The sequence below is a fragment of the Rhodamnia argentea genome, chromosome 6, assembly GCF_020921035.1.
Source record: "Rhodamnia argentea isolate NSW1041297 chromosome 6, ASM2092103v1, whole genome shotgun sequence".
Taxonomy (NCBI): domain Eukaryota; kingdom Viridiplantae; phylum Streptophyta; class Magnoliopsida; order Myrtales; family Myrtaceae; genus Rhodamnia; species Rhodamnia argentea.
Window position 1 is genome coordinate 9793224 of NC_063155.1, and position 16483 is coordinate 9809706.

Here is a 16483-nt window from a genome sequence, read left to right on the forward strand (position 1 = left end):
CATTTGGGGAAGTAGAATATGTACATTTTCACGTGAGAATGACGGTAGATAAAATGGATATCAAATTTCTTTATTTCACGAGTTTTTTCGATTGATTTATAGTAGACACACATTTGCAAGTCACTACTGTCGCGCTTCACAACATGGATTGAATCTATGCGTGGTGGATTCACAATTTCTCGCCTTGATTCACTTGGCTACATTCGCCCTTGCACCTACACAAAGTTTCGGTCTTTATCTACGATTAGGTCCTTTTTGAACTCTCCAAGGTTCATTTGCAACTCTCTCTTCTTCACTCTTAGCGTTTTTTCTCTTTTTCTTACTTACAGATTAGCCAACCATAGTCTCTCGGAAAAATTACCAAAATAGTCTTAAATTGTGCCAATTTCGTTGTAAACCTTTTGTATTTGTGTTAATTTAATCCATTTGTCGGCCGGCGTGAACATGGCAAAATTTCATAATATTTTAATTTTCTAAATTTTTTAAATATTTTAATTAGTTTTTCTTTTTTCTTTTTTTTTTCCTTCTTTCTTTTCTTTCTATTTGCGGTCGAGATCGTCGGAGGTCGCCGGCCACTTGGCGAGGGCAACCTCACTAACGCCTCACTGGCCGTGCACTTGCCCAGATATGGGCGAGGGATTCACATCCCTCACCTAGTGGCCAGTGCCCTCGCCGGCCACAAATAGAGAGAAAGAAGGAAGAAAAACATAAAAAATTAATTAAAAAAATTAATTAAAATTTGAAGCTAGGAGGAGATGACTTGGTGGGAAAACATGGCATGTTTTCTCAGCGGCCCCTCCGCCGCCTCCCTGAATTTCTCGGAACTCATCATACACGCGAGCGACGCCACTTCCTCTGGGACCATCTCGAGGACTCCTTCCGGAAGGGTGCCACCGGAGGTTGTACGTGTAATTTCTCACTTTTCCGAGGTGGTTCCTACCTCACTCTCGCACGCGCCCCCACCCTCTGTTTCGCTCGTTCATTTTTCTCTGAGTACGCATTTCAGATCGCTCCTTCGCAAGCCAAGAACCCTAGATCCTTCCCTCGATCACTTGGCGACGAAGAAGCACGAGGACCGTCGGATGCTCCAATCCGTGTACTCGATCATCGCCCTTGTGTTCGTGCTGGTCGCCTATATGGAGGCGTGCCGCGTCGCTGCCACCGTCGACATCTACCGCCTTATCCAGCACAACATTTCCAGCGTCCCCTTCGTGTCTCTCTTTGTCGGGCTCGAACACCATGCCTCGTCTCTTCATTATGTCGTGGAACTCTACGTCACTATCGTTGGTCCCTGGACCCACTCGAGAACTGAATCGATCGGTCCAATTCCGTCATTTTCAAGATCCGATAGGCCAATTCCCGATTTTAAAACTTGAGAACTGATCCACTCTGGATCCTATCACCTCCGACTTCGGCCAAAGTCACATCACAGTGATTGGGTTCGGGTTGTCGACCATGTGGAGGATCTCCAGCCTCCCCATCATCATCTCCCCCTTGCCCCTCGAGAGGTCGACGTCCTATGCCCAGATTCTCGTATCACCGGTTGTCGTGTTGTAAACGGGGCAGCGGAAATAGGAAATCTTGAAAGACGATTACGAGTTTAGCACCTTGGTTTTTTTACGTCATATTCTAGTAAATCGTGAATTTGCCAACCTAAGTAAGGTGTGGGAAAATCGTCAATTTGAATAAATAATGCATCTTTTTTTTTTTTTTTTGGGGGGGGGTTACAACCGTACAAGCAACAGCTTGCTTTTAAGTTTTCTTTTTAATTTTTTAATCTAATTTTAGATTTACCCCACCTCTTTTCCATACTTTTTGTTCGTCATTTTATCTAGAGATCATTTGTTATTCTATTTAGATTCAGATTCGGACTATGAAACGTCGCCAAGTTAATTTTTTATTATAGTTCATATTGAATTGTGAGTGTGGAAGCCGCCAAGGCTTTTTTTTTTCCCCTTTCGATTATTTAAAAAGGAAAAAGTTGTTATCTTTTTACTGTAAAATATAGCGACAATTAACGAAAGATAAAATTTTATCATTGATATATCAATTTGAAATTTTTAGTGATAAAAAAAATTAATTTAGATAAATTTATCGTGAATATATCAATTGGGAATTTCCCTGATACTATTCATATTTAAAAAATAAAAAAATATTGTTATGCTCCATTGTAATTTCTCCTCGGACAAAGTAATTTTCTCTGGGTCGTTTCCCAAGGACAATGCCCAGTGGATGACGTGAGCCCCAAAAGAAAAAAAAAAAACCAAAAACCTTTGCAACTGAAGATTCGCCAACTGAAAACGATGTAACGGCGATGTCCTCCGGACCACGCTCCGCGTGTCGTCCATCTCATTCACTGCCCTCCACGTGTCCACTTCCGCGTTCTCTCCCGCCACCAGAAGCGACCACCCTGGACAAGGCAACACCAAAAATTCTTTTCCTAAGCTTTATCATTTTCACTTTTTTCTTAGACAAAATGCAAATAGTAGTTGAATTTTTTAAGGCCCCAAGGGTAGATCCGGAAGTACGTTGAGCTTTGAACATCTTTAGAATGCAAATACAGATTTTCTTTTTCAACTTTGACCTCGCTCGCCTTTCATAATCTCGAAAATGTCCCCACTTCACTCAACCTACCCATAAAAAGTTTAGGCCACGGGCGAGACCAAACCTAACGACTGGCAAAATATTGGCTCGATGGGCGATGGCGGCTAAGTCCCACTATCATGCTTCTTAATGTATTCTTTATATATACTTTACCAAACACAATTAGGATTTCGAAAGACCTCTTTAATTGAAAGGTCTTTGAATTTTTTCAAAGGTTTTCTCCGAAATCGAATCAACCGCACCCTTTTGAGGTAATGGAACTAGACCATGAATTATGAATCTTTTTCCTTAAACTATGAATACAAATCAACAGTTAAAACCCTTTTTCTTCGGGTCCTTCCTCTCCTTTTCAAGAATCGTGACACAGGCCGAGCCGTCGTTTCGTGGGTCGGACTACTCGTCTTTCGTCGATTTGAAAGGTTTTCGAGCGGTTGTGTAATTCCAAAAGGGGAAGCAACCGTCACGGGTCTCGGGTTGCAAATTTGCAATTTTCACATTGGACCAAGAGCCGTGCCCACGTTATCTACTAGCCCCCAGCAATCCACACGTGTCGCTTCGGCCGTCCCTCTTTTGTCCTCATCCTTTATTTTCAGGTATCAAATAAAACCCAAACCCCGTGAAATTTTCTATTTTAGGAATCCCAACATGAAAGACAATTATGAGTGGCGACCACCACGAGCTAGTAATATTAGTCTCCATGTTTTGTTTTGTGCAAAATAAATGATTTGAATTTTCATCATCCATGAAAATGTTCAAATAAAAATTAATATCGATAATGAAAATATCTTCTATTGATTTGTTGTTTCAAGCGATACTAATGCTATTTTTTAGCAAATACTTTTCAAAGTTACTCATTTTTCGTAAAATAGATGAGGTTCCATTCTTTGAAGGATGTCAATTTGGTTGCAAGAGATTCCGGTCAGGAAGGGATCTTAGGAGGTTACAGGGGAAGGTGGGGCGACTTGTCATAGGAGTAGGAATGAGCTATAAAATAGTGTATGAGTTGTAACTAGCTAAATTAGAGGTTATGCCTTTTTAAGAGTCTTTCCTCTTTCTCTCTTTATATATATATATATACAAATATAAAAGAAAAAACATTTTTTCCTCTAAAACTCTATGCGTTAAGAATAGGTCCACGTGGCGTTTTTGATTAACTGAAAAGCAGGAATTAGGAGTAGAACTCAGTGACTTTTGACCAAGACAAGTTCACGGATACTCGTGACTTACAAAAGAAGGAAATCAAGATGGCGGGGACGCCACTTTAGTTCATACGGATTCTTATTTGTTTACAGAAGAGATAGAATTCTCACACGCGAGTTAGACCAAAGCATGAAAGTCGACGATGTTAGGATATCTAAGCTATTAACAATGAAAGAAATTCACCACTACAATAACTTTTGACGCATATTTAACAAATATATCTATCGTATATATGGGCAAAATCTATCATATGAAATTTTACCAAAGATCCCTTTCCACAAGCTAAAACATGGACGATCTTCGCGTCAACTAGTGAATTGAAGTGACATGTCAAAATTACATAATCAATCTTAAACTTACCGTACATATATCAATTCGGCTTGCAACTTTTTAATCCCACCAGTTTAATTCTAAATATTTGCACAAAGTTTTAATTTAATCTTTCGGGTGGATATTCTTGCCGATCGTCCTACATGACAAACCATCACGTCGCCAGTTTTCAGAAAAGATTGGGTGAAAGGATTATATTAAAATGTTGTGCGAAGGTTCACTACTAAATTGATAAAATTGAAAATTTCAAGATCGAATTGTTTGCGATCATTTGAAAAGTTTCCCCAAACCACGATCTCTAACTCGACTTGGACGGGAGTGCAATTTCAGAAAATCTTAAAAAGAGAATTCCGTGAATTGCAAGGAACTCAAGTTGATTGTCGGTATCCAAGCCTCGCCCTATGTCGCCTAAAAACGGAAATTTCCAAAATCCCCCACCAATCCTCGGGATGTGCCACCCCGTGTGGGCCCGCACCCGCTTGATCCCCTTCCCTCCATATAAATAACCGCCTCCCACTCTCGAGCGAACGCCACACACGCACTTCACAGCAGAGGACTTTTCCCCCCCCGGCGCGCCCGACAGATTCTTCCCCGCGAAGATGGTGAATCAGGAGACCGGATCGCACCGGAGCTCGACCGCTACGTTGAAGTTCCTCTGCAGCTACGGCGGCAAAATACTCCCCCGCAGGCCCGACGGTAGGCTCCGCTACGTCGGAGGCCTCACCAGAATCCTCGCCGTCGATCGCTCCGTCTCTTGCGCCGGTGCGTAGCCCCCTCGCTTCCACCTCTGTTTCTGTTCCGACGTTGCTTTTTCCCGTGGAGTCTTGGTTTTTTTGTCGGTGCTTGGTTGGTAAAGCCTTAAAATATCTGCGGTTGCAGAGCTGATGGTGAAGCTCGTCGAGTTTTGCGGCTTCTCCGTCGCGCCGAAGTGCGAGTTGCCAGGCGGCGACTTGGAGACTCTGGTCTCTATCAAGTCCGACGAGGATTTGGCCAACCTGATCGAGGAATACGACGAGGCTTCGCTGAGATCGAGATCTTCTTCATCTTCTCCGGGCGCGCCGTTCAAGATCAGAGCCGTCCTCTTCGAGCCGAGATCGGGCGAGCAAGCGTCTCCGCCTCCATCACCGTCTCCGTCCGCCGCGTCCAGCCTCAGCTCCTCTCCTCACGAGTCGCCGAGGCGCAGAATCGGCGAGCGGAGCTTCTCGCCGAGGATCGTGGCCGGCGTGGGGTGCCGCAGCGGGTCACCAATGATCGGTCACCACTGCAACTTCTACGGTCCTGGACAGCCTAGAGTTCCCTGCGCTGCTGCTGTTCACTGTCGCCGCAATTACTGCCAATAAGAAAGCAGGTCTCTCGTCTCGTAACAGCAGGAGTAGGGCCATGAAAATCGAGAAAATTACTGTTCGACACCAGTAGGAAATTAGAGATCTTACAGAATTAGGGACGGAACAGGGATGACGCCGATGGAGCCTAAGATTTGGTTTTGGAGCCCTTTGTGCTTGTAGAGACTACCTTTTTCACGTACGGATACGGATACGGATACGGATACGGATATCATAGTCGTAGATCAATTGGACCAAATCCGTCACGACCGCATTGACGACAAATTCCCCCAACCTGTACATGGAGAAAATGTTTGTGCGTGGCAGACGTTGTCCCCCAGAGTTGGGTATGTATTCCCTTATCCTTTTAGCTTTAACCGTTGCCCTCCATTGATCTTTAGAACATGACGTATCCTTTTTCTCGCAAACATCTAAATCGAGATCCGACAGGCGAAGTGACTCTTAGTTCTTACCGGCGACCAAAATGCAATAACTCTAACTTAAAGCGTTGCGGCTTCTAAGATTCGCATTTGCGCATCCGTAGCCAAATCGAATCTTCACGAAGCTATAATTTGCGACGAAGTATCTGTGACAATAGCGAGCGAATGAGAATCTATGCATAAATCCGATGCTGATTGTGAATCAAAACAAAGACAAACTCATGTGGAACTCCTAAGGCAGCGGTCAAGAGGAATCGCCGACTTTCGGCCGCCAGTTCTCCGCCGTGTCCATTGTTTAATCAAAGAAATCGAAAGCATCCCCCAATGCTATTTTTCATGGTGTCCAAATATAAAAGGAATGCAGCCAAGGTGCCACACTATGTTTCACTCAATAAAGAAAAAGGAAAAAAAGTTATTTTTATGTTACTTGTGAATGAGAGTGAAGCTATGTTTGACCCGGCAAAAACATATTCTCTTTATATTAATTGTGAAATAGTGTGACAAAAAAGGGAGGATTACAAAAAAAAAAGTCCTAAATCTATAGTAATTGTGCTAATTCATTCATAAATCTTTTTATTTGTCAATTCAGTCATAAACCTTTTGTATTTGTGCAAATTTAGTTCATCCGACCAATTGAAAAAATATTATTAAAAATTGTCACGCTAGCGATTTCGAGTTAAAATTGATCGGATGGAGTGAACTAGCACAAACACAAGATGGTTAGGATTGAATTGGCACAAATGCACAAAATTTATGACTGAAGTGGCAAAAAAAGTTTAGAACTGAAATGACATAATTGTAATAGATTGGAGAATTTTTTTTTTTTTTTATGATTTTCTCCTACGACAAATGACCTCAAGCTCCGATCAATTAGTTAGTTTAGCCAAGCAAGTGGGATTGGGATGGCTCTTGTCATGCCTAAATACCCTTGACTAAAGTTTCTTTCTTACGGGCGGAAATTGAAACATAAATTTGTTCACGGGCTTCATTTGTTTCGCGAAAAATGATTGATTTAAGAACTACGCTCTTATAAATGATCTTTTGTAGCGCTTACAAAAATGAAGCAATGAACAATGTTTTTATTGTCAGCAAAAATATTTAGACACGAATTGTTTTGCATTTCTCAATTATTTCAAGCTGCACAAGCATAATTATTTTTTGGGAAGATGTTTTTCAAATTATTTATTTTTCAAACTTTTGAAGAAACTTAAAACGGCACCTTCCCCTCCCCCTCCCCCCTCTCTTTAAAATCATAACTAGAAGGGAAAATTTCAAATAAGGGCCTGAAGTGCTTTCGTTTTTTCAAATAAGAGCCTCAAGTACACCTTGCTTTGAATAAGGGCCTAAAATGCCATTCTTGTTTCAAAAAAGGGCCTGACTCAAGGGCATTTCCGTCTTTTGTTTTTTTTTTGAATTTTTTCCATTTTTCAGTTTTCCTCTCTTACTTTTCTTTTCTTTTTTTGCTGCTAAGCCAAGCTTCGATCTGTTCTTTCCTCCAAAAGCCTCTGTTCCACTTCCTCTCCCTCCTCTTCCATCGCCTTCGCCACCCCGCGCCCTCTTCTTTTCTCCGACCGCAAGCCTTATTTTCCTCCCGGACTCACCCTCGAACCCTCCAGACTCGCCTCGCTGGAGCTGACGACAACCTCGATGCAGTCCCACCCAACCCGGAAGCAGCCTTGGCTAGCTCCCCTCCTCCGTTTGGTCATTTCAGTTTTGAGTACTTCACGTTTGCAGCGATCTCTAAAGACCCTCTCCCTCCCCGCCCATCGCCGGCCTCAGGCTTGGGCAAGGGCTGCCCTCGAGAGGAAAGCTCTCCTGATCAACGAACACGGTGTTGCCACCGTCAAACGTAGGAGGGGGGCTAGCGGAGGCTGCTTCGTGGCTGCGGGGGACTACGTTGAGGCCATCATCATAAGCATAAATTAGGGCAATCACTCGAAGATTCACGCGTAATCCGTCTAGAAGGGGGTTCCAGATGGGGCGAGTGTAAACCAGTTGGAGATGAACTGCGGTGTGCGGAGGGGTTGCGGTGTAAGCCAGCTTCATGCCGAGCGTGTGGGTTGGATTGCATGGCTCGCAACTAAAGAAGACTGCGCAAATTATTGACGTCAAGCACAGTGATTATGGGCATTGCGGATCACTTCTTGAGGATTTGGGGGATTTGGTTATGACAATCGAGTCATTATCTCTCGATCCTTTGCGAGTGATGTACGGAAAAGTAGTCTAATCTTCGGTTCCTTCCTCCTCCTCGCGGTCGTCTGTTCGGTCGCAGCAACCAAACTCATCCGGTTTGTCTCTGACGGCGTCCTTCCCCACGACTTGAGTTCTCTATACTCCCGATCGTCGATCGTACCTTCCACACCGAGCACAAGGCCAACCAGAACATCTCTCTCGACCTCTCCGCTCAGCTCGTGCTTGCTGGCACAAACATTCTCGTCTCGGCTGAAAACATAGCAGAGAAAGACCAAGAGAGTAGAACCGGGCCAAGAAACGAGCGAGAACAAAAAGCAGAGCTCTGGGCAGAGGGAGGCTCGCGATAGAAGCTCTCTCGATCTTGACAGAAAAATCGGAGAAAGGGGAGCAACGCAAAGCAGAAAAGAGAGGGGGTCTGGGTCGCAAAAGGAAAACGCCGAAACAAGAGACTCTTCATTCTCGCTCGTGCGCGCCACGCCTGACCAGTCGTCTCTATTGATACTGTCCGATGACCTTCGGCCGACATGCTTTCGCACCAGAGGAACTCGTCTTTGGGGGGCTCGGGGGTTAAACCGAGAAAGAAAGCCTAAAAAGCTCGTGAGTGAGCTAGAGCAGACCGACGAGGACTTCGTGGGGTGAGGCCGGGAGGAAAATAAAGCTTGCGGTTGGAGAAGAGAGGAGGGCGCGGGGTGGTGAAGGAGATGGAAAAGGAGGGAGAGGAAGGGGAGCAGCAGCTTTTAGAGGAAAGAACAGATCGAAGCTTGGCTTAGCAGCAAAAGGACGAAAAAAAGAAAAGAAAAGTAAGAGAGGAAAACTGAAAAAAAGGGAAAAATTCAAAAAAACCTAAACGGATGAAAATGCCCTTGAGTCAGACCCTTTTGAAACAAGGAGGGCCCTTATTTGAAACAAAATGCACTTGAGACCTTTATTTGAAAAAAGGGAGGCACTTGATGCCCTTATTTGGAATTTTCCCTAACTAGAAAGCACCGAACGAAATACATTAGTTAGGCAATCTCGTTGGTAGATGGTCTCGATAGTAGACTAGACCGTGGGTTTACTAACAACCTTGGCCAAGTGCGGGGGTTTGACCAAAAATGGAAAATGTTCGATGCTGATAATTGAGCCTAGCACCGACTCGAGAATCAATATATAACTTTGGCGAAAAGGCTTTAAATGAAATGGGCCGACGCCAATTGGTTGAGCCTTAACCTTGGCTCGACGAATTATTATATATTTTTTCAAAACGAACAAATATGAGTATAGATAGAGTTCGACTATTTGGTTTAGGCGCATAACCACAACAAAGTAAATAAAAAATGTGAGAGAGAAAAAAATCGAGACATAAAGTTTGTCTTGGCTCATCAATCAATATATAACTTTGGCGAAAGGCTTTAAATGAAATGGGCCGACCCCAATTGTCTGAGCCTTAACCTTGGCTCGACGAATTATTATATATTTTTTCAAAACGAGCAAATATGAGTATAGATAGAGTTCGACTATTTGGTTTAGACGCATAACCACAACGAAGTAAATAAAAAATGTGAGAAAGAAAAAAATCGAGACATAAAGTTTGTCTTGGCTCATCCTTAAATTTAAATTGCATCTAATAGATGATTCCATTATAATTAGCACTTCCCATCTTTATATCACAACTCTCAATTATAAGATAATGAGATTATATAAAATTAATAGCTATTCATGGCTCAACCCTAAACTATCAATAAATTACGGCCTTAAATCATAAAACCCTTTTATGTACATGAGGCACTGCTCTCTATAACCCCCGCTCACTCACGGAGAAGCGGAGCCTCATGCTTTTCTATCGATAAAAGTATAAATCACCCCCTAATTACTACTACCAGCTTGATGAGTCGAATTCCAATTAATGTACCACGGCACGAAGCATCGCTCTTTGCCTTCTCAACAACCAAAATCAACATCCGACATTGACTTCGAACGTTAAATTCCTCATCTTATCCAAACGAAGGGAAAAGCGCGACCACCTTTGTGGGAAATTCGTGTCCTTCACGAAACATGGCTTGTGATCTGACGCGAACGAGATCAGAAACACACGCCACACCACACCAGGAGAGCCCAAGGAGCCCCGCTCTACTTTACCGTAGACATTAACGGCAGTTTATGACCGCCGCATCAATCCTCGTAAATGGTCGAATCTAAAGCCACTCTAGTCTAAAAACAAGGCTGCTTACGCCACAACCAAATCTCGTTTCCTCTGACAATTCTGACATAGAATCTCCTGGAAAATGTGTAGGAAACGGAGAAATCACCGTCTCTTTCGCTGTTTTTCAAGAAGTGGAGATGGGAAAATCTTCAAGAAACTGAAGGCTTGAGCTAAGAAAAACCGTCTTCCAGAAGGAGTCGTCCCTCCTTGACATCACCGAAGCGCTCGAATCGAACCGCCTTGCTTTCTCTTTAATGCACTTTTCGATGTGTTTTCGCTCTCATCGCCTTCGTGTCTGCTTCTCTAGCGTCCACGTTTCTTCGTCCATGGCTCTATTTCTACTCTTCTTCTTCTCCTTCTTCTCATCTCTCATCCACCACCACCGCCAACGACGGCGAGGGCAGGAACGCACACCCACATTTCATATCCGAAGGCAGTAACAAACCCGCTTGAGATCTCGGAGACTCGTCCAAGCTCGGTTCTTTTTGCAATGAGGCTGTACGTGTACGTGTTGGAGGCAAAGGGACTGCCCGTGAAGGACTCGTACGTGAACGTCCAGGTCGGGAAGCTCAAGTCCAAGACTAGGATCGTGGAGCGCACCAAGAACCCGTGGTGGAACGAGGAGTTCGTGTTCCGGGTGCATGATTGCGAGGAGGAGGTGATCCTGTCCGTCTATCACCACGAGGACAGCCACGGGCTCTTCAGTTCATCAGGGGAATTGCTAGGTCGGGTCAAGATTCCGGTCTGGTCCGTCGCCAACGAGGACAACCGGATATTGCCACCGACGTGGTTCTCCGTCGGGCAGCCTAAGGCGGGGAAGTTCATACGAAAAGATTGCGGTTAGTGTGCACAGTCATTCTAATTTGCAAATTACCTAGTCATTCTGCTGTTTCTTGTCCTATCCTGTCTGATCAAAACAGTAATGTGCATGCCATGACCCTCTGTCTTGCTTGCATATATTCTCTATCAAGTATCAGCTCCTAGATGAACAAATGTTTCATGCTGTTACTCCGAATTCGTGTTTGGGCAAATTGTTAAAGCTGTTCTTTGAGCAACTTGTGTTTATGCGGATGTTGAGGAGAGCAATGGGTGATTAGAGGAAAATTACTGCATATTACTGTTGCCTGACTGACAAAGATAATTTACTGAACTGGGGAATGGCCGATCGTCCAGGACGAGAACTAGTTTATGTGATGATGGTTCTTCAAGGAGACAGAATTCTTCAGACAATTTGGAACTAGGAAGTAGATGACCTCGCTGGTCAGGTTATGTAAAGGTTGAGCAACTGGGTCTGTGTCCTCCAGACAGCATTTGAATCTTCAGCAACTTATTTCTCTCCTCTTGAAAACCATGGGGAACCTTTCTGGAGATACCTAAATTTTACTGCTAAAATGTCCCCTCATGGATTTATCCAAGTTGTGTTGTTTTCTCTGGATCCCAGTCCAAATGACCTATGTTGTTCTTGCATAATTAGTACTGTGAGGCATTTTGGATATGGATTATACATGCGATGGCATGAGTTGTTTCATTAATTTACCAAGCAGCTGAAATCATTATAGAACGCTGTGACCAGAATTTCCTTTCACACATCAATACTTTCTTTATTTGGTGCTAAATTTGGAAACTACGCTTTGTGGAATGCTGCCATTGGGCTCCTTTTGTTTTTGTCTCTCGGCTTCCATCGTAAATGTGATATTTATCTTGATCCTTCAATACATTTGTCACTTAAGATTTGGTGCCATCGTCCATTCAAACTTGTAAAGTTGTCTGGCCAGGGGGGGAAAGTAATTTTTAAAGTCTGATCCACCACACAATGCAGGGAAGATACTCGTATCAATTTCTTTGCATGGTAGTCTCCAGGACACATCTTCCGACAATCCGCTCCTTCCCAGTTCCAATGTCAACTGCAATCAGGCCGAAGAAGAAACAGATTTAGCTAAATCTCAAGCTCAGAAGATACACGATGGGAAACATTGGATGAAGGCTATCGCGAATCGTTTAGAGAGAATCTTTGCCAAACATGAGGATGTGTCAGAAACTTGTGCCTCATCGGAAGCATGTGGCACTCCATCATATTATGAGGATTGTGTGGAAAAACAACACCCTGATTACATCTTTGAAGAAGCTATTGGGATGATAAAGTCGAGGGATGGCCAAGAAGAATTGCCTGAAGATCTTCAAGGAGGCATTCTGTTCGATCAGATCTATGCCGTACGTCCACATGACTTGAACAGTTTTCTCTTTGCACCAGACTCTAAGTTCAGGAGAGACCTGGCTAACTTGGAGGGAACAACAAATTTAGAAGAGGAGCCGTGGACTTTGAAACAAGAGGAAGATCCACCACTTTTAACACGAACAGTTTCCTATAATAAGGCCGCCACAAAGTTAATCAAGGCTGTAAAAGCGAGCGAGCAACAATTTTACCTCAAAGCAGATGGAAAAAACTTCGCTGTCTTTGTAGAGGTAAGCACTCCCGAGGTTCCCTATGGGAATATGTTCAAAGTGGAGTTGCTTTACAAGATAATGCCTGGACCAGAAGAAAGATCAGGAGAGGAGTCCTCACGTCTTATAATCTCTTGGAGGGTTAATTTCCACCAGAACACCATGATGAGAGGTATGATTGAAGGAGGTGCTCGTCAGGGTCTAAAGGACAGTTTTTATCATTTTGAGAACTTACTGGCTCAAAGTTTTAGGATACTCGGTTCTGCAGAGCCGTCTAACAGAGATCAGATCATTGCATCTCTGGAAAATGAACAGCAGTCGGATTGGCAATTGGCTACCAAACACTTCTGCAATTTTACCATGCTTTCCACCTTTTGTATGGTTGTGTATGTGATTATGCACATTCTACTTTGCAAGCCTAGTGAACCGCGGGGCTTGGAATTCCTAGGTATTGATTTGCCAGATAGCCTTGGAGAGCTCATTGCATGCGCAATAATAACCATCCAGGTGGAACGTGTTTTCTACATGGCTTCACATTTTGCGCAAGCCAGGTTGCAGAGAGGTATGTGCTTCATAATATTTCAAGCACACTTTTTAACTCCGCTTTGACTCTGAATGATTAAGCTGTCCTAACTAGCACGGGCTTATGTTTTTGTTAGGTGGTGATCATGGCGTCAAGGCCCAAGGCGACGGATGGATTCTTACTGTAGCTTTGATAGAAGGGACGAACATGGCATCGCTGGCTTCAACGGGATATTCTGATCCATATGTGGTTTTTACATGCAATGGGAGAACAAAGACGAGTTCTGTTAAGCTCCAGACTTGTGATCCTCAATGGAATGGTGAGACCCTTTATTGTACAGGTCCGTTTGTGTTTCGATCATATCATGGGCTAAAAACAAGGCCTTTGGATGCATCTTCTGCAGAAATAGTGGAGTTTGATGCTATGGAAGAACCACCTTCAGTTTTGGATGTGGAGGTTTTTGATTTCGATGGTCCATTTGATCAGGCCACTTCTCTGGGGCACGCTGAGATAAATTTTTTGAAGCATACATCCACTGATCTTGCGGATATGTGGATCTTCCTCGAGGGCAAGCTGGCTCAGTCTGCTCAGTCGAAGTTGCACCTGAGAATCTTTTTGGACAACAACAATGGAGTAGAAACGGTTAAGGAGTTTCTAACAAAGATGGAGAAGGAAGTGGGAAAGAAGGTAGGAATTGTTGAGACTCTAGTTTTGATAATGGTTTCTTCAGTTCAGTGATAAAGACATGTCATTAGTTCGATTTGTGGCACTTGCAGTTGAGTCTGAGGTCACCTCACAGAAATTGTACATTCCAGAAACTGTTCAAGTTGCCACAGGACGAGTTTCTCATCAGTGATTTTGCCTGTTCACTCAAGAGAAAACTGCCTTTACAGGTTTAATCACATCTGTTGTTAGTGCTTGTACCCTTTACTACAATTGGTTCTTCTGTGCATAAGAGCCACTCTTGATGTGGTTTCTAACCTTTTTTATGTTTGGATTCTTGGAAGTTACAATTGAATGACAATATGCCAAAAAAGCAGAAAAGATTTGTAAACCAACATAGATAATTAGAATCTCATAGTGAGTTTTTGGCTCGACCAACTAACTAGACATAAATGCTAGTGAAAAAAAGAGAGCTATATTTACCAGACATAAGGAAGTTTTTGAGCATTGCTTTGTGACTACTGTTAGGCCTCAATGCCGTGGGCTCATATGCATGATGTTGTTATGTGTTAGTTTATCTGATTTGCTGGCCAGTATGTTCTCTTTTTATTTGGGTGCCAATATGTTCAATTAGCTTATCATTGTCTTCTTGCATGACGTTTATCCCATAAGCAAGTACGCCTAGCTTAGATTTTGTATAAATGATTTATGTAGGGCCGCCTTTTCCTATCTTCAAGGATTGTCGGGTTTTATGCCAATTTGTTTGGTCATAAAACCAGGTTTTTCTTTCTCTGGGAAGACATTGAAGATATTCAAGTGCTTCCACCGTCATTCGGTTCTATGGGTAGTCCATCCCTTGTCTTCCTTTTGCGTAAGGGTCGAGGTATGGATGCGAGGCACGGCGCAAAGTCTCAAGACGAAGAAGGCGGGCTTAGGTTCCATTTTCAATCATTTGTATCGTTTAATTCAGCCAGCAGGTATTGGTGCTACATAGTACTTCTGTAAAAGAATTCAATTACCGGAAGTGGGAGGTGATCAATCGTGATTTTCGGTGGATAGGACAATTGTGGCCCTGTGGCGGACTCGAGTTATGACGCCTGAGCAAACAGAGCAGATTGCCAAAGAGCAGCATGATCAAGAAAGCTCGTCTGTGTTGGATGATGCAGCGGCGATTCTGGATACAGAAGATGCAGACATGTCCAAAATCTACTCCGCTGAACTCCCTATTGCGGTAAGCAGACAAATCTTTCCCAATTTCGCTTTGTAGTATTGGCTTTCAACATCTCCCTTCGATGAACCAAGAGGTGTCGATTTGTTCAAACCTTGGATCTTGGGCCGACAAAAAGTGAATTCCTATGAAATTCATGAGGCCCTATCTCATGTAGATTCACTCCCCAACTAATGGAGATCAATGACATTTTCTTTTCCTGATGTGTTGCTGGCCGCTGCTTGGATGACTACATTGGATGACATTTCGAGCGACGTGCAGATGAGCTCCTTGATGGAGCTATTTGGTGGAGGGAAGGAGGAGTATCGAATCATGGAAAAATCCGGCTGCCTCAATTATTCGGCTACTGAATGGGAATCTGTGCAGCCCGGTACCTTCGAGCGCTCGGTGTCGTACAAATTCAATCGCTACATCTCGATATTTGGAGGGGAAGTCACCAGCACGCAGCGAAAAGTTTCTACCGATGATGGTTGGACAGTCAATGAGGTCATGGCCCTCCACAATATCCCATTTGAAGAGAATTATCGAGTACGTCTTAGGTCCTTATTTTTCCCCGTTCTCTTTTGGGATCGATCGCCTTCTTTTGGACACTCGAAGCCTTTCATTCAATTCCTCTGTCAAAGTCTCCTGTCATTGCTTTTCTTCCAGCTGCTTGGCTACCGAACATCTTGTCTGATAAGCCTGAAAATTTCATTTTGCTGTACTTGCAGGTGCGGGTAACGTACCAGATCGAGGAATCAGGCCAAAATCACAGCTCCTGCAAGTGTGATGTCTTTGTTCACATCATCTGGTTCAGGAGCACCAAGTTCCAGCACAGGATTACGCGCAACATAACCAGTAAATTGTCCCAGAGATCAAAGGACATTTTCGAGCTAGTAGAGAGAGAAACTCTCTTAGCGACGCGTCTTCTCAAGTCCGCTTGACAGGTACCCCGACCCTTACAAAAATGACTGTATCATCAAGTCAATGAGAGATGTCGTTTGCGTTGTCATAGTCCTTTTTCTTCTTTCTTGATTGAATAGGAAGAGCTGGTAAGTGTGACGGAATGAGCCGAAACAGCTAACTCAGTCATGCTCTAACTCGGTAGGTCGCAACTACTGAGTTCTGCTCTTCACCATCTTCCAGGCAGCGGTTATGGGGATTGTCGTTTTGCTCGGCAGCTTGATTCTGTACTCACGGTAGAATGCTGTCGAATGCCGCCTGGTCTGGTTCAGTTTTCTGTCTAGATCAATAGGATTGTTTTCCTAGACTGCAATTCCTGTTGTACCCGGAACTCTGTAGTGTCTTGTCTTGTTTGTTTGACACGTTTAGCTTGATGAATCGAATACCGCCAATTCGATCCGAACCAGGAGGAGA

The 16483-nt window shown here is 43.6% G+C and overlaps 2 protein-coding genes and 1 long non-coding RNA gene across 6 annotated transcripts in view; all 3 read left to right on the plus strand.

Moving 5' to 3' along the window:
* Nucleotides 1–8541, plus strand: part of LOC115741428 — a 24505-nt gene extending 15964 nt beyond the window's left edge. Inside the window, exon 3 of the long non-coding RNA XR_004015470.1 lies at nucleotides 8408–8541. This is a non-coding gene — a long non-coding RNA (uncharacterized LOC115741428). The remainder of the gene's footprint in view (nucleotides 1–8407) is intronic.
* LOC115741425 lies at nucleotides 4708–5581 on the plus strand. The gene is made up of 2 exons (XM_030675313.2): nucleotides 4708–4896; nucleotides 5014–5581. The coding sequence occupies exons 1-2, from the start codon at nucleotides 4734–4736 to the stop codon at nucleotides 5472–5474; spliced, it is 624 nt and encodes a 207-aa protein (XP_030531173.1). The 5' UTR covers nucleotides 4708–4733; the 3' UTR covers nucleotides 5475–5581.
* A 1849-nt stretch (nucleotides 8542–10390) lies between the features above and the next one.
* On the plus strand, nucleotides 10391–16366 carry LOC115741414 (C2 and GRAM domain-containing protein At5g50170). Of its 4 annotated transcripts, none has more exons than XM_048281333.1 (10): nucleotides 10391–11110; nucleotides 12091–13275; nucleotides 13373–13555; nucleotides 13640–13923; nucleotides 14013–14129; nucleotides 14614–14876; nucleotides 14959–15130; nucleotides 15389–15655; nucleotides 15838–16053; nucleotides 16150–16366. In XM_048281333.1, the coding sequence occupies exons 1-9, from the start codon at nucleotides 10762–10764 to the stop codon at nucleotides 16048–16050; spliced, it is 3033 nt and encodes a 1010-aa protein (XP_048137290.1). In that variant the 5' UTR covers nucleotides 10391–10761; the 3' UTR covers nucleotides 16051–16053; nucleotides 16150–16366. The 4 variants fall into 4 exon arrangements, with proteins under 4 accessions (XP_048137290.1, XP_030531149.2, XP_030531150.2 ...); XM_030675289.2 differs by having other exon boundaries at nucleotides 16253–16362; XM_030675290.2 differs by having other exon boundaries at nucleotides 16288–16360.
* Nucleotides 16367–16483: the final 117 nt, after the last annotated feature.